Here is a 27,175-nt window from a genome sequence, read left to right on the forward strand (position 1 = left end):
TGCCTATAAAAATGAAGATTTTCGCACATCAACACTACAACCGTACGCAAACACTATTTTTCGCAAGTGGACATGTTATGTCATCCGCCTGCACTAGAATTTTGGCAAAAACAAATAAATAATCCCAAAAATCTGTAAAATCTTACCGTCAAGGGTCGAGAAGCTGAGGCCACCGGTGGCGGAGGTGCCGAGGTGCGCTGCAGTGGAGAAGCCCAGGTGCCCATCTGTCACCGGGCCAATCGCTGCTGGCAGCTCCCACCCGTCGAGGGGGCGCCTCAACTAGATCCAACCATCGCAGCGCCGCCACAGCTGGATCCAATTGTCACGAGGCCACTATTGCTAGATCTAGCCGCCACCGTTAGATCCGGCTGTTGCAAAGCTTCCGACCGTGGAGGAATTGAGGCGCTCGCGATAGTGGAGGAGGAAGAGCTGAGGCACGCAGTCACCGCAGTAGTCGTCGTCGCTCCCGAGGCCGACGACGGTGGATGCGCCCCTCCCGGGACAGGGGATGGTAGATTAGCCACTTTACCACCCTCGCGCGAGTCGCGATATGCCATTGTCATCATTTCCCTACCCACCACTGTCGTCGTCGTTGTCGCCCTGTCTACTGGCGTCAGATCTGACCATCACAGGGCCATTCCCGTCGCCGCTGTCGTCACGACCGTTGTCATCGCTCCCATGGATAGGCGGTGGGGGAAGGGGGACGGGTGCTAGAGGAGCGGGTGAGGAGAGGAGAATGGATGGACACACGAGTGTGGAGTGAGGAGATTTTTTTAAAAAAGATTAGAGAGAAAAAGAGATGAAGAGGGAAGTAGGGAACGGGGCAGCTGGCTTGGTGAGACTGACATGCAAAAATTGATTTTTACATACGAGTGTGTTGTCTTCCTCCCGGGCCGATAATATTTTTTTTGAACATACGGGCCGATAATATTATCACAGACGGATGATGTCATAGCCGAGTAGCAGACCGGTAAGCTAGAGAGGGGCCCCTATGCGAAAATCGTTAATGTGGTAGTGACGCTTCCTCCCACATTCATTCCTTTCCAATAGACACGTCAAATGCCGCGCGCTCCTCTGACCGTGTGTCCAAGCTTCATGCTAATCAAATCAATCGATGCTCCCTTTTTTTTTCCCTCAAAAAAAAATCGATGCTTCCTTTTTCCAGCGAGCGATCTGCATGCGCATGGCTTTCCAGATTCCATACCGGATCAAGGTTCCTGAGCAACGGATTGAGATCGGGTTACACTTGTAACTGCAAGATAAAACTGCACACAATTTTGGCAATCTATTTTTAGGATCAACGGTTCAGATCGGAGCTACAGTATTTTTTTCTATAGTACTATGCGCGGTACAGCATGCAATCTGGACCATCCAATTTGCATCCAATGACATGCACTACTGCTGCTTAAGTTGCAGTCACAGTAGTGACTGCAGCTGACCCGAATCCCTGAGCAACATCACCTATGCCTTTGCTCTTGTCACCATCGGCCGGAAAACTCGTGGAAATTAAAACCATTGAGTTAGGCTCTGATAATCAGATGTTGTGGCTGGAAAGTACGCACGCGCGGGGTCTAAAGTCTGAAAGGCGGCGACTACAAAATCATCAATCGATCACATTGCCTTTTTCATTGAAACCATATTATGCTGTCATATCCTCGAGTATTCGTGTACCAATATACTCCGGAAAAGCTAAAAATACCGCGACAATGACATCTGAGTCAATGACTCGTGATAACTAAGTACAGAAAAATTGGCACATGATTTTCCAAGGCCATGCATGCTTTGCTGCCACACGGCCGCCCAAGCAGGAAAGGCAAGCACATCCTCTATCTTTCCCTAGTGTAACAAAGCGATGCAAGTTGTTGCTTTTCCCCGGGAAAGTGATTATATTTCATCAATAGATATCCCCTCGTTTCGTACATACCACCTAAATAGTCACTAAAAATTTTTTAAAAAATTTTTAACATAGTTTAATATGAAATATATCACTCTACAAACATGCAAGTTTAAATTCAACTTCTACAAGTTGTAACAAAAATAACAAATATAGCTGCGAATGTACAATAACTATTTTTAGTTCAATTTGTTCTTTTTGTTGCAACATGTAAAAGTTGAATTTGGTATTATATGTTTGTGGAGTGATATATTTCATATTAATCTATATATGTTGTCATTTCTTTAAAATTTTTTGATAATTATTTAGATGACATGCAATCAACGAGGGATATCCCCTCGTGGAAATCCACATCCCTTTTCCCCACGTAGTGCGGCAGGCTAAATCATATAGCGGCAAATGGTTGAATGCAACTTCAAGTGGGCGAATTTGCAAACATTCCCGGGCGAGCCGGTCATGTTTGACTCCACACTTGCGCACTCAATCCGGCATACGTAGCTATCGGCACAGCGGCGCTAGCTAGCTAGGCCATCTTTAGTGCAAACCATGGCGCCGTTCGTTAAGGGTAGAAACCTCTCTCTCCCCATCTGCTGCGCCGATGCTCGCCGGCTATGTCTACGGTGGTGGCATCCTCGCCGTCGTTCTCGCCGTCGTCGTCGTCACGCTGCCGCTGCCGGCCACGGCGGCTCCGGTCGCTGAATGCGACCCCGGTGTCGCCAACACGAACGTGACCGGCAACAGCGCTTTCGACAGGAACCTGGGCCTCCTCGCCGCGGCGCTCGCCGCCAACGCCTCTGCCGCCGGCGCCCCGGGCTTCGCCGTCCGCACCGCCGGCGCGGCGCCCGACCAGGTCTACGCGCTGGCGCTCTGCCGCGGCGACGTGAACGCCTCGGCTTGCCGCGCGTGCGTCGCGGCGGCGTTCGTCGACGCGAAGGGCGTCTGCCCCGGCGGCATCTCCCTGTACGAGGACGCCTGCTTGATCCGCTTCACCGGCCAGAGCTTCATGGATTTCCTCAGGCCGGACAAGTGGCAGGTCTCCCAGATGACGTACTGAACTATTCTATATATAAATCCGACCATTTCTTCCTAACCATATCCATGGTGGAATCAGAGAAACTGATTTGCTCCTCGTCCTAAACAGTTGGATTCCCGGCCAAGCCTCGGGGAACGTCAAGGTGCCGGAGGTCGGCTGGTTCAACGCCGCCGTGGCAAAGATCCTCGCCGCCCTGGTCGAGCACGCCTGGGCCACGACGACGACGACGACGACGGGCAACAACTCGACCACCACCATCAAGTATTTCGCCACGGGTGAGGAGAGCTTCAACCCCAAGATCTACGGGTTCGCGCAGTGCGTGCCGGTCCTGACGCCGGAGCAGTGCAAGGAATGCCTTAGGAGCCTCCACGATAATGCGAAAACGGTGTACATGGGCAACAGCCTCCGGTGGGTTGGTATCTATTCGGTGTGGTGCAGGCTGATGTATAGCGTGCGGCCGTTCTACGGAGGCCGGGCGACGCTGCAGCTCTCGCCGCCGCCACCACCGGTCGTCGAGACTCCGGTTGAGGCTGGAGCAGGTATGACCCAGGGTTTTCAATTTCGAAATTGGTTTTTTTTGCTGGGGGGACCGAAATTTTTTGGCCGAAATTAGTTGAAATTTTGACTGTTTTTTAATGAATTTGAATAAAATTTGACCAAATTCACAAAAAATTGCAAAAAACCGAAAATTTTGGGTGAGATGTGAGCTTGCTGGGGGGGCAAAATTACCGAAATTTCGAACCGTAATTTCAAACCCTAGTATGATGAACAGGAGCGTGCAATTTAGTTATGTTCCAACAAATAAATATGACTCGATCAAGGTTGTGCGAATATAAAGAGTTCATGTTTTGTTTGAGCAGGGAAGAAAAAGAGTGCAGCAGGAGTCGCTGCAGGCCTGGCTTGTTCAGTTTTGGTACTGTTGATCCTTGCAGTTTTTGCATTCGTTCGGTTCAAGAGGAGGACCAAGGCTGTCGAGGCTGACCACCGTGAGTAGCATACAGTCTCTGCTCAGTTTCTGGAATTTGCTGTTCCCTGACGTAATTTTTCTTGTCAAATGGCAACAGCATTGAAGAAGATAACAAGAGCACAATGCATGATTTTTGATCTGCCTACGCTGCAAGAGGCAACTGAGAACTTCTCGGAGAACAATAAACTGGGAGAAGGTGGTTTTGGTTCAGTATACAAGGTAAGTTATATGCATGAAAAATAGCTTCAGATGCCATTGATCATTCGGTAGAGGACTATATATTGTTCATTCTCTGAATAATAATCTGTTCAGGGAGTACTCTCAGATGGACAAGAAGTAGCAGTCAAGAAACTTTTAGGAACAAGTGGGCATGGATTAGATCAGCTACACAATGAGGTTCTGTTATTGGCAGAGCTTCAGCATAAGAACCTTGTTCGGCTACATGGATTTTGCTTGCATCAGGGGGAGACATTACTGGTTTATGAATACATCAAGAACGGGAGCCTGGACAACTTCCTATTCGGTAATTTTACTTCCCATTCAAACATATCTTATTTTTTTACACTTCTTGAGGAGATACCAAAAGGTATAATATCTTTCAGTGTAGATTTTGGTGCCCCTACCAATAATTAAATATTAAAAATTATGGTATCAACTGACAACTGTACCTCCTCATGGACCATTTAATCACACATTTCTTTAGAGTGGAGTATCTAAATCTATAACACTGCGATTAGAAATATTTTACTTCAGACAAAGTATGTGGAACAATATTAAGAAAAAGCATTAAGTACTGTAGCAAATATGGCAAACAAGTTACATGCTTAAGAACAGAATTTGCACTTTCTGAATTGTATTATAGGTGAGTGATTTTGATTAAGTTGAACATTTCGTCACATTAGATATCAATAGGGGAAATGCATTAAACTGGGAGCAACAATACAACATCATTCTTGGAATTGCCAAGGGAATATTGTATCTACACGAGGACTCGAGCTTGAGGATCATTCACCGGGACCTAAAATCGAACAACATTTTACTTGGTGAGGATATGGAACCGAAAATTGCAGATTTTGGATTGGCAAGGCTGCTAGGAGAAGGCCATACTCATACTAGGACGACTAGAGTTGTTGGAACATTGTAAGTTCATCTGCATAATAAAACCTTCACTCACGACTAATCACACATATATTGATCAATGTATGTTTCCAAGCCTAATGCTGATAACTTCTGCAGCGGTTATATGGCACCCGAGTATGCAATAGATGGAAATGTGTCAACCAAGATCGATATTTTTAGCTTTGGTGTGTTGGTCCTCGAAATAGTAACGAGGAGAAGGAACTGCAATTCTGATGATCATGATCTTGTGAATCTCCTTAGTGATGTAAGTGCTGAGTAATGCTGACATACCTTACTCCAGTATATATGCTTCCATTTTTATTGCATTTGCATACTGAAACTAGTCATGATTTCAAATCTGAAAGTACTCTCAAACAAGTTTCCGATTAACAAACTCATGTCAATCCGTCTAACAGGTCTGGAATTGCTGGACAAAAGGGACGGTTTCCCAAATGATTGACCAATCGCTTCACGGATATTCTCAAAGCCAAGCACTGCGATGCATCCACATTGCGCTGTTGTGCGTCCAGTCAGACCCTAACGATAGACCTCAGATATCATCTGTCATTTTCATGTTGACCCGAGAAAACATGGAGCTTCAGCCACCAGCACAACCTGCATTCTTCTTTGGGGGAGGATCAGCTTCCTCTTCTCCTTCATTTGGGCAACGCAGCTATGTGTATGACCGATGTGGTTTTGATAACATTTCTGTAAACGGTGTTACACTCACTGAGCCATATCCTAGATGACTAGTATGTCATACTAGGGCACATTTTTAATGGGTAATAAATCATGGAACCTTACCATGTCCATGCAATGATGCAATTAATCTCGTAGCTCTCTTAGCTTCATGAAACCTTGCGTCGCTCTAGCCTTAGGGCGACAAGGGTAGCCCCATACCGGCTAAGACAGCGGTGGTAGGGCTCCTTCTCCCCTGGTGGTGCTAGAGTGGTTGGGAGCACCACGACGTCTTTAGGTAGAGGTAGCACTGCATTGCCCAAATCTATAGGTCGCCGTGGCTTGATCTGGAGAGACGACGCCCACGGACACCGCACTACTGGCGGAGTGTGGTGGTGAGGTAACAGGCGGTGGTGTATGTTGTGGTTGGATACCAGGTAGTGGTGGAGACAACGGCCAGGGCTGTAGACTGCGGTGGAGGCCGCAACCGATTTGCAGGCACTGAATCCATAGTTGCTGAGCCCGATTCCATCTAGATCTACTCAGTGGGAGACTAGTGGGCGGTGATGGAAATAGCTAAGCTCGACGATACCGAAGTGCCTTGACGGTGGTAGTGGTGATGACCAGTGGGATTCTAGCGACGATTGCAGATCTTGGATTACTTGAATGGTAGCGACGATCAGCTCCTCTTTAGACAGTCCCCACTTCTCTGAGGAGCTCCTCTCCTTCTAGGGACAGTTTGCTTCTAGGTCCAGTCACGGGGTTCTCCATGATGAGGGAGGTGGTTAAGAGGGCAATCTAGCCCTCGTGGCTAGCGCATTGGTGGAGCTATTATGGGCTGTGAGGTGTTAGCGTGCTGAGGGGAACCACCGGTGGAGGGGTGTCGTGTAGCGCCCGTTCCGTCGTGGCGCCTAGCGGGAAAAATTATCTCTTAAAAACCCTAATTGCGAAATTTGTTTCTTTGCTTGTTGTCTAGTGTCCGTGCCATCTCAAGATCTCAAATCCCCGATCTATCGTCGAGTTCAATCCCGAATCCAAATCTTTCCAAATCAAATCCCTCCGCAAAAGTCTATTTTGCCTCCCCCAGGGTCGATGGGCCGAAATCTCTCTCGGCCCATCTCCCCCTCCCTCCCCCGGTGCTCTCTCTCTCTCTCTCCCCCTCCGCTCCGCCCGCGCGCTGCGCGCGCGTGCGCGAGGGCCGCGCCGAGCGCCCCTCCCCCTCCGCCCTGCCCGCGCGCGTGCGCGTGAGCCGCCCACGCCGAGCCGAGTCCTCCTTTCCGCTCCCTCGCTGCCGCTCCCCGCGCGTCGTTCACGCGCGCGCCCGCGTGGTCGTCGCTCGCATCGCGTCTGCGCCGTCTGCGCCGCCCGGCCCCGCTGCCCTGCCGCGCCACTCAATCCGCCGCCCCCCCCCCCCCCCCCCCGTTGCAACCCGCGCGCGCGTGCCGTGGTGGCCGACCGCCTGGTCGCCGCCGTCGTCAGCGCCTGCCCGCGCCTGTCGCCCGTGTCGCCGCTCCGCTCCAAACCGCCCTGCCGTCATCGTTGTCGTCATCGCCTCGGCCCCGCCTCTCCGCGCGCAAGCCGCCAAGGGACGGAGGCAGAGTCCCTCCACTCTCTGCCGCGACACCCCCGCTCCCCTCCTCCTTTTCCCCAAAGAGGCAAGGGACGAGCTCCCCTTTTCTCTCCCTCTTTTCCCCTTTTTCCCTCTCGCCGGCGTCACCTCCTGTCGCTGTTTTGGCCGCTAGCCGGAGCGCCAGCTCGCGCCTAGACCGCCTAAAGTTGGTTTCCAAACCGACATTGCCGCCCTTTAAAGCCCAGGCGCCCTCCCTCTCTTCTCCCTCGTTGTCCCATCGCCTCCACGCCATTGCCGCCGCCTCTCGTGCTCTGTTCGCCATCGCCGTTCGTCGTTGCGCGTGTCGGCGGAGCCGGCACGAGCAAGGACGCGGAAGGGGACTCCGGGCGCGCCCTCTTCTTCCTCTTCCTTGGCCCGAGGCCGGAGAGATTACTCCCGCGCCGTCGGCCTCTCGTCACTGCGCCCCGCCCGCACGGTAGTGCCTCCCTCCGTTCTTCCTCCTCGCTCCATCTCCCCCCCCTTAGTTTTCGGTGGTAGCACGAGTAGCCTCCCCGTAGCTAGCCGGCGCCGCCCCGACCGTTGCCGTCGCTCGCCGTGTGCTCGCCGCCGTCGCCGCCCGAGCTCCGTAGCACCCGCTCGTCGCCGGCCTCGCTCGGCGTAGCTCCGCCCAATCCGACGCTAGCAACGGATTCCCGTAGCCGCGTAGATGCTCTCTCCGCCGGGAATCGGCCCCTCGTGACCTCGTCGCCGTTTTCCCCTTTTCTCTCCGCCGGTTGCGGCCGCCGCAATCCGCCGCCGACGGACTCCCTCCGGCGAATCCGAGCCGTTGGCTCGTCTCCCCTCGTCTCGTGCAACTACCCGGTGTGCTCGCTTTCGCCTGTATCGCCGTGGTTCGCTCCGCCGCTCGCCGCTGTCGTCCGCCGTCCATTCCGGCCGGCGTCGTCGTCTACCTCCCGCCGGCCCGCGTGGCAGCCACGTAGGCGCCACGTCGGCGCCAGCTCAGCCAAGACCGGGTCGAGCCGACCCCGGTCAGTCCCTCCCCGTGCGCGCGTTCCACCGTGAGCCGTGAGGCTGCGCGTGGGCCCGCCGCATCCGCGTCCACCGCGAACCGCGCGCGTGCACCGCGTCCCTCCCCCACCCTAGCGCCGCGCCGCGTGCTCCCTCCACACGGTGAGCCGAGCCGCTGCCAAGCGGGTCCCACCCGGGACCACGCGTGGTGAGCCCGGTCCACTGGCTCTCTCTCTTCTTCCCTCCCGCGCGCGCGAACCTTGGGCCGCTCTGGGCCGCCTTCTTGGGCCGGCCGGCCCATTAAGCTCGGCCGAGCCGCCCTTTCTCTCGGGCCGCGCCCTAGCCGCCCAAGGGAAGTCTATTTTCCCTCCCTCTTTCCTTTTCTTTTCTTTTCTTTTTAAAAAGGATTTAATTAAATCCTTTTCCTTTAGACCAAAAATCCAATAATCTTAGAAATTCAATATCTTCCCAACCGTAAATCCGTTTGACTCCGTTCAACTTCCAAAATTCCTCAAATCTCCAGATCTATCTAATGGCACGCTTAGAGGTCATTAATAGGGCTTTATTTTCGCCGTTTGTTGAGTTGTCCCGTTTCGCGTGTAGTTTCGGAGCCCGAAGACCCGCAGTGCGAGGATTTCGAGGATCAAGCTCCAGATCTCGAGCAAGGCAAGCCACCTTCGAACGTCTTGAGCCTATATTTGAATTTAATTATGTTGCTTGAAAAATATTATGCATTGATAGGACTGCACTTAATCTGCTTGTCCCGTCTGCAAGGCAGATTGGCGGACCTACCTAATTTGTTGCATTTGATCCTTCCTTTGTTAATTGTGATACCATGTCCCCTTGTAACCATCTAGTTGCGTCTCGATATTCGTGCACCCTGCGCGAGTATCGACGGACGCCTTCAAACTTAAAATTTTGAGTAACAACTTGGGTAAAACTGGAGTTTTACAAAAGACTTGGAAAACCCGACACCTGGGTCGGTGCTTGCGAACTAAATGAATTTCCAAAACCGCGGACCAGGGAACGTACCGGGTGTACGGTTTCCCGCTCTTGCACTTAAGGACCGTTTCCTTGGAATTTCATCCGAACATAAGACAAGTACGACCACATGGGTGGAATGGGACACCCCTGGCTGAGTAACTAGCTTATCAGGGGAGCCTTGATGCCGAGAGACATGTGGATTCGCCGGGGTGGTGTCGGGGAGGACCCCTGGGCTTCCTGGCACAGTATGGTCTGGGACCTAACCTGTTGTTGGTCTGGGACCCCTCTCGTCGGCATATGGTAAACCTGTGTCGGCTTTGGAAATGCCTTGTCATGAAAGCTTGGAGGTCTCCCGACGTGGCTGATCCCCATGGGCTGGGTGATCCGGGTTAGTAATGTCGTGTGGGTAAAGTGTACCCCCTCTGCAGAGGTTAACAAACTATTCGAACAGCCGTGCCCACGGTCATGGGCGGATGTGAGGTGATTCCTAGCGTAGTTTTGTTGGACTACTGCTTGTGAAATTGCTGTTGTGGAAAGGGGTTCGATGTTTGAAAAATCTGTAACTGATGGAATCGGCTAGGCCCGGGTGGCCGTTTGAAAGTTGTTGGCCCGGGTGGCCGTTTGAAAAGCTGTTGGCCGGGTGCCAACCTTGTTTCAATTCTAAAGACTGATACATTGCACATACTCCGACCGGACGAGACGCACTGTCTCATCCGTGTCGTTTGAGAAGCACTCACTTAGTTGTTTTCAGAAAAGGGTTCAAATAAAATCAATTGCTAAAACAACAGCCTTTCCTTGAAAGTCTGCAATAAACACCTATTTCCCATGGCTTGCTGAGTACTCCCGTACTCACCCTTGCTCTATATAAATAATCCCCCCCCAGTTGCTGAAGAAGATGAAGCGGATCCTGCTGATGAGGAGTTCTTCCAGGAGCAAGCCGGCTACGATGAGTTTTAGGGTTTCGGCCTAGTTCCCAAGTCGCGCCTGTGATGTTTGGTCCTAGTCCTGGCTTCTGCTTTCCTTTTGTAATGCAGTTGTGAGCTCGGGGTCTGTCCGCAGCCCAACATGACTGTATCTCTACTCTATAATAAAGAGACCTCTGTTGCTGTGATAATCTGTCTTCCTGTGATACCAGCACTGTTTCCTGGGACTGGTATCGATTAACAGGTTAATTTGGAGCGTCACGGGCTAGTTCCGGTCGGTACTAGTTCGGGGCGTGACAAGAGATGGTATCAGAGCTGACTCTCGCGGTTTCATGGGCGCGTGTGTCGCAGTTGCGCAGGCATGGTGCGCATGGCTGGTGTAGACCGGGAGTGGTTACACAGCATGGCACATGCGCTGGCACTGGACACATGGACGTGGCCAAGAGAGGACGTTCCTGGCCTAGGGTTGATCGACGGGGGCGTCGATCTCTCTTAAGGGGGTGAGGGTGTAACATCCCGGCCTAGGGCTTAATAGGATTAATAGAATACTCATATGAACAAGTTGCAACTTCTTTTTCGGAAGCCAATCTCCAAAGAACTCCAGGGTTAAGCGGGCAGTCTATGACCTATGAAAACTATCAGATGTAAGTGGGCCCGGCCTGGGGGAGACGGGACGTTACATGTCAACACGGTGGCGGTTGTGGAGTGGAAGGCCCCAGTATTCTGTTTTGAAGGCGGGCAGGGGATGGCCGCTGGAGGAGTGCTGGTGCGGCAAGGTACTCATGTTTGCACAGGTCACGGGTTGTGGGAAATATCACTGCGATGATAGAGTAGTAGTAGAGAGGAAACAGGTGAAAGCCTAGCCTAGGTTAATTTCTATAGACCAGCAATGGCGATGTCTTCGGACGCCGCTGCATATCCTTTCATCAGGGCGTTGCCAAATTGACAATTTCGGCCGGTGGCGTGCATGTCCGTGCATGACTTGTACGGGCGGGCAAGTCGTCGATGTCGGCACATATGTGTCCGAGAGGCATTAGCTCCCGCACGCGCACTACGGCGCCATTCGCCAAAGGGCTCGGCCCTGAGCGGCTGGTGGTGACCCCCGTCATCCACGGTTCGCCTATGCTTTGTCTACCCATCCTGATCTCCTGGTTAGTGGACTCCATCAGTCCATCGATTTTCCAATTCCTCGATCGTGACATGCAACTGCAAGCTAGCAACCCTAGCATCAGTTTAATTGCTAGCTTTTGTTGCGTGCAATATTGCTCAAGAAAAAGCCAGCGGACTTGGAAAATCCGTATAAATATGCATTGACTATTGAGAGGCCTAACGAGCAGTGATATTTTCCACAGTTCGTCTACTCGTGTGGAAAAAAGGCATAAGGGCATGTACAATGGTCTTTATTAGCGGTCTCTTTTTATTGTCATGTAAGTATATCTGATGACGTGGAAGAGGGAGGAAAAAAGAAAAAGAAAGATGGTTGCTATGCATGACAACAGCATAGAGTCGACTCTTAGCATTTATTAGGAATTTTTTTTGTTGCATTTTTGAGTCTAATAAAGGAAAGACGACTAGTAAGAAAATATTTTGGTACATTAATGGTTAGAGACCGTATTCTCTTAACTATTGTAACGTGATAGCCTCTAATTAACATAGAGACTATATCGGTCTCTACCTTTTGTACTTGCCCTAAGACAAGTCAACTTAAAGCGCCTAACAGTAGGACTGCCATTCTAATATTTCCATCTCTTACTGGTGGTGCATGGATTGATCCATTGTTTTTCCATATGCATGCGTCTCATTCACAGAAATATCCAGTCCGGTGGAGGAGGCGCAACCGCCGTCTATATGTACATAATGCCAACGACCATCATTTTCTCCGGTTTAGGGAAGACTTATATTCCATGTAAATATCAGAACAGAACATGACCGCCAATTACGTGCTGTAGAATAACGACAATTAGCCCATATTTTAATTAATATTACCAATATAAACATGGACACATCTGATTATCGCTTTTCACCTAAATCGTTCTGAAAAATCAGAAAAATAAAGGTCCCCTTCACTTCCCCCTCTCCAATCTTCCCAATGCCCCAATGCACAACATTACACGCGCCCCCCTCTTCTTTTGGTTCGGGTTCTCCGCTCTCCACACCTCCCTCTGCCTGTTTCTATTGAACCTTCACTCTTTCCGCAAACTAAAAGCGAAACCATTAATAATATTAAAACGACTGTAATTTGTAAACTACACATCTGATTTATAATCTACATGTTGCTCTATTTATAATATATTAAACCAATAGTTCAACATCCATAATACATATATTTTTAAACTTAAAATAAGACTTGTATAAAATAGAACATGTCAACGGAGACTAAGTTGAGCTATACGGAGAAAATCTAATAAATTCGTTAAAAAGAATTGGTTCTTACTTTTCAAAAGATCATTATGTTTTCCATTGTCATAACCATTTTTAAGTGATTAGATATTAATGGCCTTTCATCTATTCATACCGTGGTATTTTTTAGTTTCTCTATATATTATTGCATATATAAGCCACACTAACGTAGCATTACATAATTGGTTTAAAAGTTATATTTATTACTCTTAAATTAAATTTTAGAACCCATGTTGACTAGTTTTTTTTTTAAAAAAAAGAACTATAGATAACGCATATAGAAGGGATCATATATCTTCGTTGTCTTTATTAATTCATATGTAAGTATGTAACGAACTGTATTAACGTGAATCAATTAGAAGGAGAGCTACCTTGATATACTGACAAAATATATGTATTAGCAATAATAGTTTTTCATGATATGTTAAAAAGAGAGCATCTAAACATTTCATTAAAAACACTTTACTTTTAAGTTACACTTAATATGTTAGACATATTTTTTAAACAAATTAAGTCTATCTCCTTTCTAAATAATGATAAAAATTATATAGAAAATTATCTACAAAGATGAATTAAATATTATATAGTTTACTCCCCCCAATTCCATAATTCTTGATATTTTGGGCATTGACACGGTCTTCAAAATATATCTTTGACTATATTTTTTTATTATAATATATTACCTCTCTCCCAAAATATAATAATTTTTAGTTATGAATCTGGATATACAGTTGTCCAGATTCATAACTAAAAATGCTTATATTTTGGGACGAAGGGAGTATGCAATAAATAAATACTTTTTTACTTTTATTATTGTATTTTGTAATACTTCCTCCGTTTCATATTATAATACTTTCTAGCATTGTCTACATTCGTAATGTCTAGATTCATTAACATCTATATGAATATGGGCAATTATAAAGTCTTATAATATGAAACGGAGGAAGTATATATAAATCTATACGTGTTCTTTTACTGTTTTTAAACTAAATATTTTTAAAATTATTGATAGTCAAAGTTATAAGTTTGATCTCAACGTTGTCCAAAACGTTAAGAATTACAGGACCGGAGAAAATAATGCTGACAAATAGCTTGGAAACTTTTTTAAACTATACCGATAAAAAGATTTATGAAAAAATAGTGCGGTTGAAGCACGGCAGATATCATCCAGTTAATATTGTACCACAACTGACATTCAACTTATCTGAATCTCAGCAAAATTTCTCAAATAGAACCTATGATACATGCATGTCTGCGTAAATATGTGCCCACTTGGTGTAGCGTCGTATTCCACGAGGCAGATCGACACACTGGAGAGAGAGCCGCGGGATTTGGTTTGGATAAGCCACAACGCAAACCAACCAATTTAATCCTATTACCACATTTTGCATGCAAAAATTTGATCCCTCGATGTATTAGGTAGGTATCTTGAGGTGTCAAATTTTACACTAAAAATATCAAATTTTATAATAAAAAGTATCTCAAGATACCAAATGTTGAATGGTAAAAATTATTCAATCATCGAACCTAAATGCACGTTTGAGTTGTCGGTATACTCTCCCTTCGGTCCCATAATTCTTTATGTTTTAAACAAGATTGAGATCATTATTTTTGTAATTTTGACAATCAATAACTTTAAAAATATTTAGTTTAAAGACACTGGAATAACATATATAGATGTGTCTTACCAAGTATTATAACAAAAGTAAAAAAATATATTTATTATATATATTATGATAGAAGAATATAGCTAAAGATATATTTTGGAAGACTCTGTGATTGTACAAAACGTTAGTAGATGTTTTTCAAGAATTATGTAACCCAAGAGGGCAGCTGTTTTTCTGTACCTTCTCTGGCTCACACTGCACAACTTGTAGGTTGTATCGTTCCACACGTTGCTGCAATATGCATGCATCATGTATACATATGCAGGTCTTTCTCGGGTCAAAGGCCGCGACTTGGAAGAAGAAACTTACTCGTAGTCGTATTTGCTATTTTCCACAAATTCGTCTACTCGCGTACGTGGAAAAGGTGTAGTATAGGCCAAGTGACAACTAGTAACAATATCTCCATTCCACTGTACTGTTTTCCTCTCTTTTATAGTGCATATGGTTCGTATGCCGTATGCGCTATAATTTCGTTCACATAAATATTTTGTTCGGTAGTCCACTAGAGTAGGTTGCCATGCTTAGCTATACAAGCCAAACGGCCGACATTTTCTCGAGTCAACGGGGAGACTTATATTTTGCTATTATCAATACCAAAATTTGTGCAATACTATTATACAAGGCGCACGCAGGTGTCTGTCCATGATTAATAATCCTAGTACCTCTGCACTGGGTGGAGCTAGAATAAAATGGAGGAGTGTCATTTGTTTAATTTACTCTACTTTATATCAAGTTTAAGTTGATACGGGTTCCTAAATTTATATTGAGAGGAGCGCACACATGATCATAATAGGTAAGGTTTAGTTACAATTTTTTTTCACCGGATTCTTGGGAACCCCCTGATGACTCTAGCTCCGCCCCTGGCACTAGTGCAACAACCGTTACATATTGATCTTAGTACCTCAATGATATCTACAACTTTATAACTGATAATAATTGTCATTTGAGATTGTTTATACATACCCTAATATGATATAGGTGATGAGATCGACTTCCTCAATCCCATAAAATACCCAACCCTAAAAATAAATCTGAACCTACACTATATATATGTTCAGATTCATCACTAGGATTGAATTCTTTTTGGAATGAGGAAATATTTTAAAAGAAAACAAAAATTCAAAATTTTCTAATGACCATGGATGGAGATATGCCGTATATCAAAGTTGTGGAGCTCAACCAGATCTACAACGTTAATATTGATAATATCTTTATGAGAGATTGTTTACATGTCTGAATATACATTATAAGGTGTGATCTATTTTTTAAAAACGAAACTTTGAAAAATTCATCCGACCTTGGAGGGAGATATTTCCAATATAAAACTTGTAGAACTCTGAGATATAAACCTTTGTAGTTGATAAAGTTTTCATTTGAATTGTTCTGAAGTACTCCCTCCGTCTTAGAATATAATCATTTTTATAAGCTGTTTTTTCTATACCTTCTCTGGTTTATTGCTGCCCAACTTGTATGTTGTGTGGATCCTCACGTTGCTGCAATGCATTCGGCATATATATGCAGGTCTTCCTCGGGGTCAAATGCTATTTTCCACATTTTGTCTACTCGTGTGGAAAAGGCGCAGATACAAGGTCAAGTAACAACTAACAATATCTCCATTCCACTGTACCGTTTTCTTCTCTTTTATAGTGCATATATATGCCTGACCCGTATGCGCTAGTGCCTGTTTATTTTCATACTCCTAGCTTTAATTTCGTTCACATAAATATCTATCGTTCAGTCCACTAGAGTCATTGGCGCTGCCATGCCTAGCTATACAAGCCAAATGCCATCATTTTCTCAAGTCAAAAGGGGAGACTTAATATTTTCTGATCATCAAATTTTGGGCCTGTTTGGCAGGCCAGCTCTACAGCTGCTGTCTTTGTGATTGCCGCACCGTATGTATGTTTCGCAGCCGAACATGTCCTTTTATGTGATATCATACAAATGCACATAGGTGTCTATCCACGCAAAAATAATTATATATAGTACCTCAGCACCAACTCATCAACATTTAAATATTTTCTTTCATTATAGAAAAGGGAGATCAAGGTTTTTGATCCCGAGATCTTGATATACTGTTAATTCTTTTTTACATGATGTAATATGCTGTCAAATGTATGGCCCAGTGGGATAATACAACTTGAGAAATTCTAAAGGGGCCTTAAGACTGTAGCAGGAGGGTATCCTCTTGGAACTGAGAGATACTATAGTACCAAATTTACATTTGTAGTACCGCACCTTTCGAGGGCCATTAAATCTTTTCTAAAACTTTGATGAGGAAACGCCTTGAACAATGTCGTCAGTGCATTTGCATTGCATACTTGCTGTTAATGTTGAGACCTTGTTTGATTAACCCCTCCCACAAAGGGATCGAGGGGATTTATTCCATAACTATTATGGTGTGGGATTATTCCCTCTTAATTCCCTCCAATCCCCCTCACTCTCTCTCTCTCGGATTAAGCGAACAAGCCACGTAGGAGTTTCATGTACATGTATCTCTCTGGAATTAATGTTTAACTGGGAATTTCATAGAGTAATTAAGTTTCTTATTCATTTCAACACGAGTGAACGATACATTTATTACTTACTTAAAATTCCAAACCGGAATACATACAATGTCGTCCTTATTTTTATTTGACCATAATATGGACTTATTCCTTTCTTAGAGAATATGGACTTATTCTTCAATCCCATCCTCTTACTGCCGAGTCTTCTGTACATTCAAGAGTTGTTTGGTGAGAGTACGCAGTTTCCAATCTCTGCAAAATATGATTAAATGAGCACCGGTGAAAACCATTTACTGCTCATGAAATGAAAGCGTTCAATTATTGTTCAGGCAAGGATGTGATTTAAGTGGTATGAGATATATTAATTGAACGCATTCTAAAATGAACGTGAACTCACTTGGTTGTTGTGTGACAATGGTAGCAGCGCCGTTAAAATCACATGACCCACTGGCACGACCGGTAGTCTGATAATAGTCGTTGAATGCATAGGTTGCATGCGCTACCTTGGTGTCAGGGTCAAAGCATTGCGCACCACGCTGGATAGCGCTGCAATCTGCGCAGCTACCGCATGCATAGTCTAGCGCATTCTGCAAACGTGTGTCCCCAACCTCCGGTTTCGCAATGCACCAGCTTGGGTTCGGGTCGCAGATACCTTTATACATTTTGGTTAACAAATAGCGAATAAGAAATGGATGCATAGATGTAGAAACAGTATCCTGAAAACTTAATAAGGATGGAGAGGAAACTAACTTGGTGAAGGCTTGTAGACAATAAAAGCAGCACCAGAGAAGTCACATGTACCGCTAGCTTGGCTCTTACGTTGGTAGTAGTCATTAAACGCGTAAGATGCGTGTGCGACCAAGGTGTTTGGTGCAAAGCATGTCTTGCCTGGTTGGATAGCACCACAATCTGCACCATTACTGCAAGCCCAATCCAACGCTGCTTGCAGCCGGGTGCTCCCAACTGCTGAATTTGCCACACACCAACTTGCTTTTGTAGGGCAAACATTACCACCACCACCATTGTGAAAGTCAACTTGGTAAACCTCCGTCCCGTCTGGGTAGAATAAGCCAAAGTTTTGTTCTACAGATGCTCCGCCCTTCAAATTCTCGTTGAAAAGAGCAAAGATGTATACGGAGACATCAGGCATACCGGTGGCTCCGAATAGTGCACGACTGATAAGACCATTGTTAAAAGCTTGGGCGTTGGCTTTTGTAGCCACGTCTACTTGAACATCATCTAGTGTGGACAACTGAGGGAGCCGACCACCAGAGGGATGCCCACATTCTGAACATTTCACGGGTATCCTTGGAGACGGGCGCCCCCGTCTTGCTTGGGCCATTGAGACTCTCACACTACCACCTGAAACATGGTCTATAGCGAAGTAAACAGCATCTAGCTGAGCATCAAAGAGGCTATGGTATGTGATGCCACTTGCTTGATCGACCACAGGAGAGGCGTTGGGGCCAAATACAGCATAATCACGAGAGATTTGGCCATTAGAATTAGCCCAGGCAATATATGGGTAGAAATTAACCATGAGATAGGAGTTGGTTTGTTGCAAGAAGTCGATCATGGGACTCATCACCGACTGGGCGATGTTATCTTGGAACACACCTGCGGATGGCGGGAATGACACCTTGACTGAATCAAAACTAATGGGTGTTGATACCTTTATTGCGTCGGCGAGGCCCAGCCTCGCCAGCGCCGCCTGCACATTCCTCATGGCCGATACCAGCTGTGAGGTCAGGTCAGGTGCTTGCTGAAACACCTCGTTCCCCACGGCCACGCCGTTAATTTGTGAGGAACGGTAGTACGGCAACACGTAGTTTTTCACCCAACTGAGCGCACTATTGAAATCCTTGGCGGAGCCAGCTACTAGATCTCTATTGGACATCGCCACCATCACCTTGATGTTTTGGTTGGCCAGCGCGTTTAGCACGGTCGGGTCGGCGTCGTAGATCCTCACCATGGTGATACCCTTTGCCTTGAGAAGGCTAACCACGGACGGTGGATCTATCAGATTATTCCCATCCCTCCCGTAGCACACGCCCACCTCGCCCCCATCTGCAGTGCAAGAAAAACATTTTTCGCGAACACGCAAAAGAATTACACGTCGATATATTATAAGCAAAGAAAAACAAAAAAAAACAACGCACCACACTGCCGTTGATACAGAGCTGCAACTACACCGTTTACCTGCACGTGAGAGGAAGAGCAGCGGCAATGCGGCGGCAAGGATGAGGTGAGCGAGAGCGAGCGCCATATGGCCTCTTGTCCTGCGAGCCGTGGCGATCGAGTGGCAGAGGAAAGCAGGGTAAAATATGACGACGACTATACTGGAAGACGCGAGCGCGATGGGAATTTATAGCGAGCAACAAGGCTCATGGAGACATGGACTCGTGATTTCGTTTCTGGATGTGCATGCGTCCCGTCCCGTGCCTGCGACCTAGTGGCCTTGTGTAGTCTGTGTAGAGAACTAGAGATACAGGTTAATTTGCAACTGGGCCGGGCTAGGTCGACCAAGGATTTTATTTTATTTTTTTTGGCATGGCACGATTATAGCAAGTGGAGTAGCAACCAAAAGATGTGGTGAGATAACCACAGCACTCCTAGCATGACTGTTGATTTGTCATTTTCCTCTCCGGATGGATCATGGATGAATGCAGCGTACGTAGACTGTAGACATTCGAGATTCCTAATGGGTGATCGCTCACCTCTCCTCCACGTGGTTTTTTTCTTTGGCACCGTATTACTTTATTTTCCTATTTTAGTAAATTTATACATCTAAAGTTTGTACATCTCAAGTTTACACATCTAAAGTTTAGAGATCTAAAGTTTATAACTCAAAAGTTTATATATCCGATTCAAATTTGAATTTGAATTCAAATATTTTTTATATATAGTATTTTCTATACATCTAAAGTTTATACACCTCAAGTTTATAGACCCAAAGTTTATAAGTCAAAAGTTTATATACCTAATTCAAATTTATATATCCGATTCAAAATTGAATTTGAATTCAAATATTTTTTATATATAGTATTTTCTATACATCTAAAGTTTATACATCTCAAGTTTATAGAACCAAAGTTTATAAGTCAAAAGTTTATATACCCGATTCAAATTTAAATTTGAATTCAAATATTTTTTATATATAGTATTTCTATACATAAATTTTTTTAACTTTGTTTTTTTATTTTTTAAAAATTTATGGTGTAGTAGGAAAAGAAGGAGAGGAGGAAGGGGGAGAGGAGCGTGTCAGGGGGAGATGGGGGGTGATCACCCACAGCGATCACCCACCCATTAGCGACGCCCGTAGACATTGACACAAGTCGAAACGATATATGGGGGTTTCCACAATTTAATTAGCTACATCTTTTTCCCCCTCAAATTTTCACAGCTTATAACAGAGCAATTTTGCTTTTCTGTTTATCTTGATTGCCCTTCGATTTCTATTAGTATATTTTTAATCCTGCCAAAATGCAGTGGCGAACCTAGAACAAAAATTACCAGGGGTCCAATGCGTAATAATTATCTAATTTTTACTTATATAGTAGTTATCATCATATAATTTAGTTAGAATTGAATAATTTATCCGGGGTCTGAGGACACCGGGAAAATGTACCTAGGATCGCCACTGCCAAAATGTACATGTTTATAAGAGATCAACATATTGTTTACATTAGGTAAATTAACCATCCCCCTACTCCCTCTTCTTATGATTAAAAAAAATTACTTTCACCCCATCTGGTATAAAAAAAATATTATCATAGAAACTCTATTTTAATATTATTGTAAAGAAGAGTTATTATCGTGTGAAATAAGCTATTAGTAGTGTACCATTTTTACTAAGATTCTAGCAAGACAACCAATTCAGTTTAATACATTACTGACATAGTTTTTAACGAGAATCCTCTTACCTCGGGCGACCGGCGGGGGGAGAGCAAAATCGGGTGCTCTCCCCAGACGTGCACGTGCTCCTGGGCCCCACCACGTGTCCGTGCCACCAACTTCCATGTGTCTCCACCATATACTCCGTTGCAACAAATCACCCACATATTTTAGAAACCCTCTATTAAGCCTCTATTAAGGGAATTTGTTTCATTTGTTGTTCCACCAAAAATGATTTACCTAGTGCACTCACAATGTTTCATTATGTATAGATCAAATGTTGCAGTGAATTGAAACATTTTGTTGCAACAAATCAGCCACATATTATGGAAACCCTTTATTAAGGGAATTCGTTTCATTTGTTGTTCCACCAAAAATGTTTCACCTAGTGTATTTATAATGTTTCACTATGTATGGATCAAATGTTGCAGTGAATTGAAACATTCTTTCACTATTTGCTGAAACATTGATTTTATATAAGGTGAAACAGCGTCAGATTTAAACGATTGAAACATTTTCGATCTACTTAGTAAACAATTCCGATATACTTGGTGGAACAGCGTGCAACATTTAAAAATAATTCAATAATAAGCTTCTTTTTCATCAGAATATATACATGTGTGGTCTTGTTTTAAAGATTTAATTGCAACAAATTTAATAGTGCAATCGGATCATGATTTGGATAAATAATTTAAGAGAAAAAATAGTTTAAAGTAGTTTGCATGTTGATGTCATGCTAACGTGGGCGCCCGTTTTTTCCAACCCCCATTGGGCGCCTGACACCAGTTTTTAATGCCAAAATAGCTTGAGACTAAATATTTTTTTTGCATTTGGATGGTAGGGAGGATCTACTGAGAGAACCAATATTCGGGTAAATAAATTACTAAGTTACTCTTTCCATACGTAGATGTAAAGGATTGGGACATTCAAAATTTATGTCAAATATAATGGATTAAGGAGTACTATTTATCCCATTAGGTACCTCCAGTTCTATTTAATACATTAATAAGGGCGACTTAATTATTTTTTCTATCATTAGTTTTTTTCTAAAACAAACTAGAATCCTTAAATAAATGTGGTGATGGAGGGTATAAGTTTTTTAAGTCCAGAGTTATAAGAATATTGTTTTTCATCACGAGAGTAAACCTAGTTATTTAGAAAACAAATGGTTATGTAAATTGGTTGCTAAGATAATTATTTAAGAACGATATACCAGAGAGGAGAATTATTTTTTTATTAGGATGAGAGAGTGGGGGAGGAAGGGGATGGGCCAATTGGAGAGCCTAGTGAGAACCAGTGTTCAGATTTTTTTTTTCTTTTTACATCAGCAGATAAGTGGGAGAGATGAGGGAAGGTGAGTGGGCCTGGTGGGCGACTATGAGGCACTCTACTTGGTGTTCTTAAGCACTAAATATAAATAAGAAATTAACTATTTAATATCCTACGCTTTACTCCGAAATATGTGAATACATGTTATACATTATTAAAATAATAATGTATATGTTTAAATAATGTAAAAAATGATGTGGGAATAATGATTTGACATTACTTACATATTAAGTTTAAAAAATGGGGTTATTATCAGAATTGTGAACTCAATATGACATTAGTTTGATTATAACACATCCCCCTTATCTACAAGGGAGTGCATGTATCTCAGTACCAACTTGAAAAAGCCATAGATGACTCTCACAACCTGACATCGCAGTTTTGTGTTCTGGAGTAGAAAATAATTACATCAAGACCTACTAGTGCCTAACCGTATTTCCATGCTAACATCTTTATATTCTTCGTTTCTTTGTTTCTACTTGGTTCATAATTTCATATGCATGAGTAAAGTCTACTTACAACGGAAGTGTTTACTCTTGCAAGCATCTAAATGTTCATGGAAAGAAGTCTACAGTTGAGTCATCTCACCAGGGTTCACAATTCCGATGCCAGATTGAAATCTATCGAAAACCTGACAAAAACCAATGAAATCCAGATAAATTTGTCAAAAATTTAAAATTCAGTTTGATTTTTTTTTAACTTGATCGAAAACCGATTGGTTTGTGCTTTTGGCCCGGTCTGAAAAGTTCGGATTTGGTGAAATCTAAACCGGATTCCACTGGAGTCATGAACCTAACTTATCTCCAATTGGCAATTGCGTGACCCCCGACCGTACATATTTGCCTCTTTTTCACGGTCAAGTCCCCCGAAGACCAGTACGTGCGTTTGCTCCACCACGCACAAATGTCTCGCAAACTGATCTAACTAGCTACCTTTGGGTTCGCTTTCTCAGTTTCTCTGCACGCTCTGCTTAGTGGACGTACTCGATCCGTTCTGTCCTCTATGATTCAATCCATATCTGGCTTGGCTAGCTGCTCCCGCTCTCCACTTATGCCCCACTTTGGCATCATCCGCCTGTTACGCTGCAACGTAACCCCTCGTTCGTAACGGGTGACAACCTATATATGTTACAGATAAAACCTCATCACGGATTAGTGGTTACCGATGAAAAAAATCTTATCTATATCAGGTGAACACCATTCACCGATGACTTATTCGTGACTGGTTATAATTAATTAAGAACCTTCACCGATGAGAATTTACGAGTTTTGAATTTTAAATACACTAAAAACACTAAAATGTATTTTTAATATCACTAGGGTATATTAACCATAGTCATACATCACAAACGGTATTCCATACTAAGAATATTTTAAATATCACTAGGGTATTTTAAATGGGATATATTTTTTTTACCTATTAAAAGTGAGTCATCTCAAACGAATCACATTAACGCTCGTTGAGGGTAGTAGTGTTACACTGTTACCTTCTTGGCGAATGCAGCTTGGTTTTCTTATCCTCTTCTTTTTCGTTTTTGGATGATGCAGCTAGCCCCTCGTTGGGACAACGACAGCAGGATGGAGAAACTACTGATGACCCCACTTGCTGCTGTTTTTCTGCAGTTGGTTTATGTGTGTGGAAAATGGTTAGTCAAGCTAGCACTGCCTAACGATATATTAAACCATTTCCTTCCGTTTCTTTTGGTGCATGCCTGCATGGTGTTAGGAAACCGAACATCTTCGGTCTGATCATCATCAGCCAGCACGGTGAGACCCAAAGGGACTTTTCTAAAAATATACTACCACTGGTTCTTAGGGCCTTTTATTATTAGGTTTATTAGCTTATACTTTGCTAATTTTAAGCTTAAAAATTTTATAAGCCTATGGGTTTAAAGCATTAGGTTTAATTGGTGAAGTCATTCCCCGCTTCACATAAAAAAAAATTCTCCAACCTGGGCTTACCAGTATAAAATGGCTTTTGGCTTTAAGAAAACTAAATGAAGAATCAACCTGTTTGTTTAGATTTAGAGTTTTTAGCTTGTAAGCTAGCTTATAATATATGCCACCCTTACTGACTATTTTATTTATTTAATTTTCTTAAAAATATACATCTTGTTAAAAAACCTTTAATGATAAATTATACTTACTACAAAATAAATGTTGATCGTATAATTTTTTAATAAACGAATAGTCAAACGTAAATCAACAGCCTCCTATGTTGAAACCCAGAGGTGCGTCCGTGCAAATTATTTGCATTATACACTGCTCTATACCTTAAAAATGATTTTATTAATACATTCAAATTTTAAAATAGTATTTCCAAACAGGCATCTGGGCTATATTCTTTATTTTATTTTACTTTCTGCTTTTATGGTTTACTAATTTAAAATTTCGAAATTAATAAACACTTAGTTGTACTTGCCTTGAAGCCCCAATTTAGTATATATTCACTCTATGCCAGTTTGATCGTCATCTAAGGTTTCAGAGTTCTTTCTAAAATAATCATCATCTAACAAGCACATCTTCATTTATTTGTGCACAGAGTAACCAACCAAAATTAATTTATGTTAGTGCAACTACATATAATATTTAAAACTTTATGTAATCCACGGGATACGAAACGACGTAGCACCTTAACTGATGAGAATTAATTTTAGAATAATGAAGATTTTGTTATCCTTGGTCCCTACGCTATTTGTTTAGGTGATGATTAAACTGAGATGGAGGAAGTATTATATTATTTCCATAATTCTTGAAATTCAAAATAGCATTTATTAGTAGGTAGTGACCAACATGAACTTTTTTTAAGTTGTAGATGGTCCGTTTCAATTTATTTTCTTGATAAAGTAATTTTGAAGTTAACACAAGTTGTATTCAATATGAGTCTCAATTTTATTTTATTCTTTTGCCTTCATTAATAAATCCATCAAGAATTGATAAATATGATGCTGTACTCGATCATCTTGTATTCTCCATCTTGCATCTTATATTTATTGAATTTGAAAATTAAAATTAATAATTAGAAATTAGTCCTGTTCTAATCTTATTTGTTACTGTAATTCGGTTTAGATGGATGACCAGATTTAATCACTATTTTTCTTATTAACTAGAACTTTTCCTACAGTAATGATGTTAATTTCTTCTTCTAATCTAAGTTGTTACAATTTGATCTCACACAGATAGATGAATAGATTTGTTTGTTATTTGTCCAATTAACATGAAAATTTTCCAGAGCATTTAAATGATAAATGTTGTAATATTGTCTATTTTCAATCCATTGTTGTGAGCATGCATTTCTATCAAATCAATGTGTTTTCATTACTGCTCGATCAACATGGCCCTAGCTTGGAGCTACTGATCAATATTGGGAGGTTTTAATAGTGGCAGATCTCATGGCCATGCCTCATCTTGGGGAGCGCATTTTCAGACGATAACAATAATTCGATCGCACGCATTAACTAGCTAGCACGATGAAAATCCATGGACCAGAACAACAACTTGCATATTGTTATTCCTCGAAAGAACAGCAATATTTGCGTTGCCATATGCGCACGCGCGTCTGGTACCGCGCCACACGCATAAAAGCCGCCACATCGTGGAAGCCCAACCGATCGACAATTCGACATGGGTGACTCGCGTGTCCACCTCCAAAATCGGCATATACTACGAACGAGACCACAACATGTGGCCGCGGTGATAAAATCATAAAACCCGAAAGGGGAAACACAGATTTGTTTGTAACTGGTACTCACTCAGTTTTATACGTTTCATATTAAAGTAGTTTCGATTTTGTTTTTGGTGAATAGCTAATATGGTCCCTAGAGTTTTTACTTCGGGCCCAGTTTAGTCCTTGAGATTTCAAATCATCCAAACAAATCGTCCAAATTAATTATTTGGATTAATATAGTCCTTAGACAAAAAAAAATGCAACGTGAGCAAGACAAGTCATCCTCGTGCAGCGGTATGAATAAAATGACCATTCTATCCTTATATACCATATAAAAAAGAAAAAATAAGAAGATAAATGTTTCACACGTATATGATTGTTTTAGAATTGTCACTTACGATTGCTGCAGCCATGCAGTGATCGTGTAAATTCCTTTGTCGGCCACCCTCCGCAACAATGTTGACCCTAAGCTAGCCTGTTATTTTTTTCTGTTTATGTCTTTTCTTTCTTTTCTATATGTTATATAAGGGAAGAATGGTCATTTTATCCATGCTGTTGCATGCGAGGATGACTTCGCAATTGGCATGCTCACTTGGCATTTTTTGTGGGTCCAAGGACTATATTAACCCAAATAATTAATTTAGAGGATTTGTTTGGACGATTTGAAATATCGAGAAATAAATTGAGCCTAAAGCGAAACTTCGGCCTAAAGCGAAACTTCAGGGACCATGTTGGCTATTCACCCTTTTGTTTTTATTCAAACTTCTTTAGAGGTTTAACCATATTTATTGAGTAACTTATATATACACAACATCAAATTAGGTTTATTAAATATCACATTTAATATATTTTAATTCTATGTTTTTTTTAAAATGTTGCTATATTTTCTTATAAATCAAAGTTACTTACAATATAAAAGGAATGGAGTAAGTTCCAAAGTATATTGCGTTCCTTTGGGAAGTTTTGGGCTTTTCCGGCATGGAAAACATTGCGGTAACTAGTGCATGATTAATTAAATGTTAATTATCAGAAATCTAAAAATATATATATTTGATTTTTTTAAAGAAAAACTTTTGCATAGAGAGTTATTTTTTTAAAAAAAAATAAGTGAATTGCACATTGGGCTACCTTTTATTACCAAAGTTACACACTGGACTAGGAACAAGTAATATTTTCACTTTATACTCCCTTGTGTTTGGTAGCTAAAATTAGCATGCCAGGTGAGGTGATATGATTAGTTTAATTTGGTCATTAGCATACTGAAGTCTTCATCTTCTCCATCTGTGTTTGGGACTGAGTTCCCTGGTGAAAGCAACCTACATATATTTGAGCCCAAGAAACATTGCCTATTCTAGTCCCTAGCTGACGAAGCGCTGTTGTACTGCTCCCAAGCTCGAGCTCAGGCACCAGCAACTTCAGCTCTATCACCATGTGCTTCATCTCAGCTTGAGCACCTGAAGCGGTGCTGAACCTGTGATGATCTGCTACTCCTCCCTCTAGATTGGATAGGGTGACTAGAGTCTGGGAAGCAGTCGT

General features: G+C 43.1%; 2 protein-coding genes across 3 annotated transcripts; one reads left to right on the forward strand and one right to left on the reverse strand.

Moving 5' to 3' along the window:
• The first annotated feature begins 2,483 nt into the window (after window positions 1–2,483).
• On the forward strand, window positions 2,484–5,825 carry LOC4343491 (cysteine-rich receptor-like protein kinase 6). The gene is made up of 8 exons (XM_015789432.3): window positions 2,484–2,941; window positions 3,036–3,466; window positions 3,788–3,913; window positions 3,992–4,113; window positions 4,207–4,417; window positions 4,797–5,034; window positions 5,131–5,278; window positions 5,430–5,825. The coding sequence occupies exons 1-8, from the start codon at window positions 2,493–2,495 to the stop codon at window positions 5,760–5,762; spliced, it is 2,058 nt and encodes a 685-aa protein (XP_015644918.1). The 5' UTR covers window positions 2,484–2,492; the 3' UTR covers window positions 5,763–5,825.
• Window positions 5,826–16,767: 10,942 nt separating this feature from the next.
• On the reverse strand, window positions 16,768–19,088 carry LOC4343492 (glucan endo-1,3-beta-glucosidase GII). Of its 2 annotated transcripts, XM_015792145.3 has the most exons (4): window positions 18,950–19,088; window positions 17,501–18,817; window positions 17,148–17,402; window positions 16,768–17,002 (listed from the first exon to the last, which is right to left on the reverse strand). In XM_015792145.3, exons 1-4 carry the CDS (start codon window positions 19,014–19,016, stop codon window positions 16,965–16,967), a joined length of 1,677 nt encoding a protein of 558 aa, XP_015647631.1. In that variant the 5' UTR covers window positions 19,017–19,088; the 3' UTR covers window positions 16,768–16,964. The 2 variants fall into 2 exon arrangements, with proteins under 2 accessions (XP_015647631.1, XP_015647630.1); XM_015792144.3 differs by having other exon boundaries at window positions 17,501–19,088.
• Between the last annotated feature and the right edge of the window lie 8,087 nt (window positions 19,089–27,175).

Source organism: Oryza sativa, chromosome 7 (assembly GCF_034140825.1).
Source record: "Oryza sativa Japonica Group chromosome 7, ASM3414082v1".
In the NCBI taxonomy this organism is placed as follows: Eukaryota; Viridiplantae; Streptophyta; class Magnoliopsida; order Poales; family Poaceae; genus Oryza; species Oryza sativa.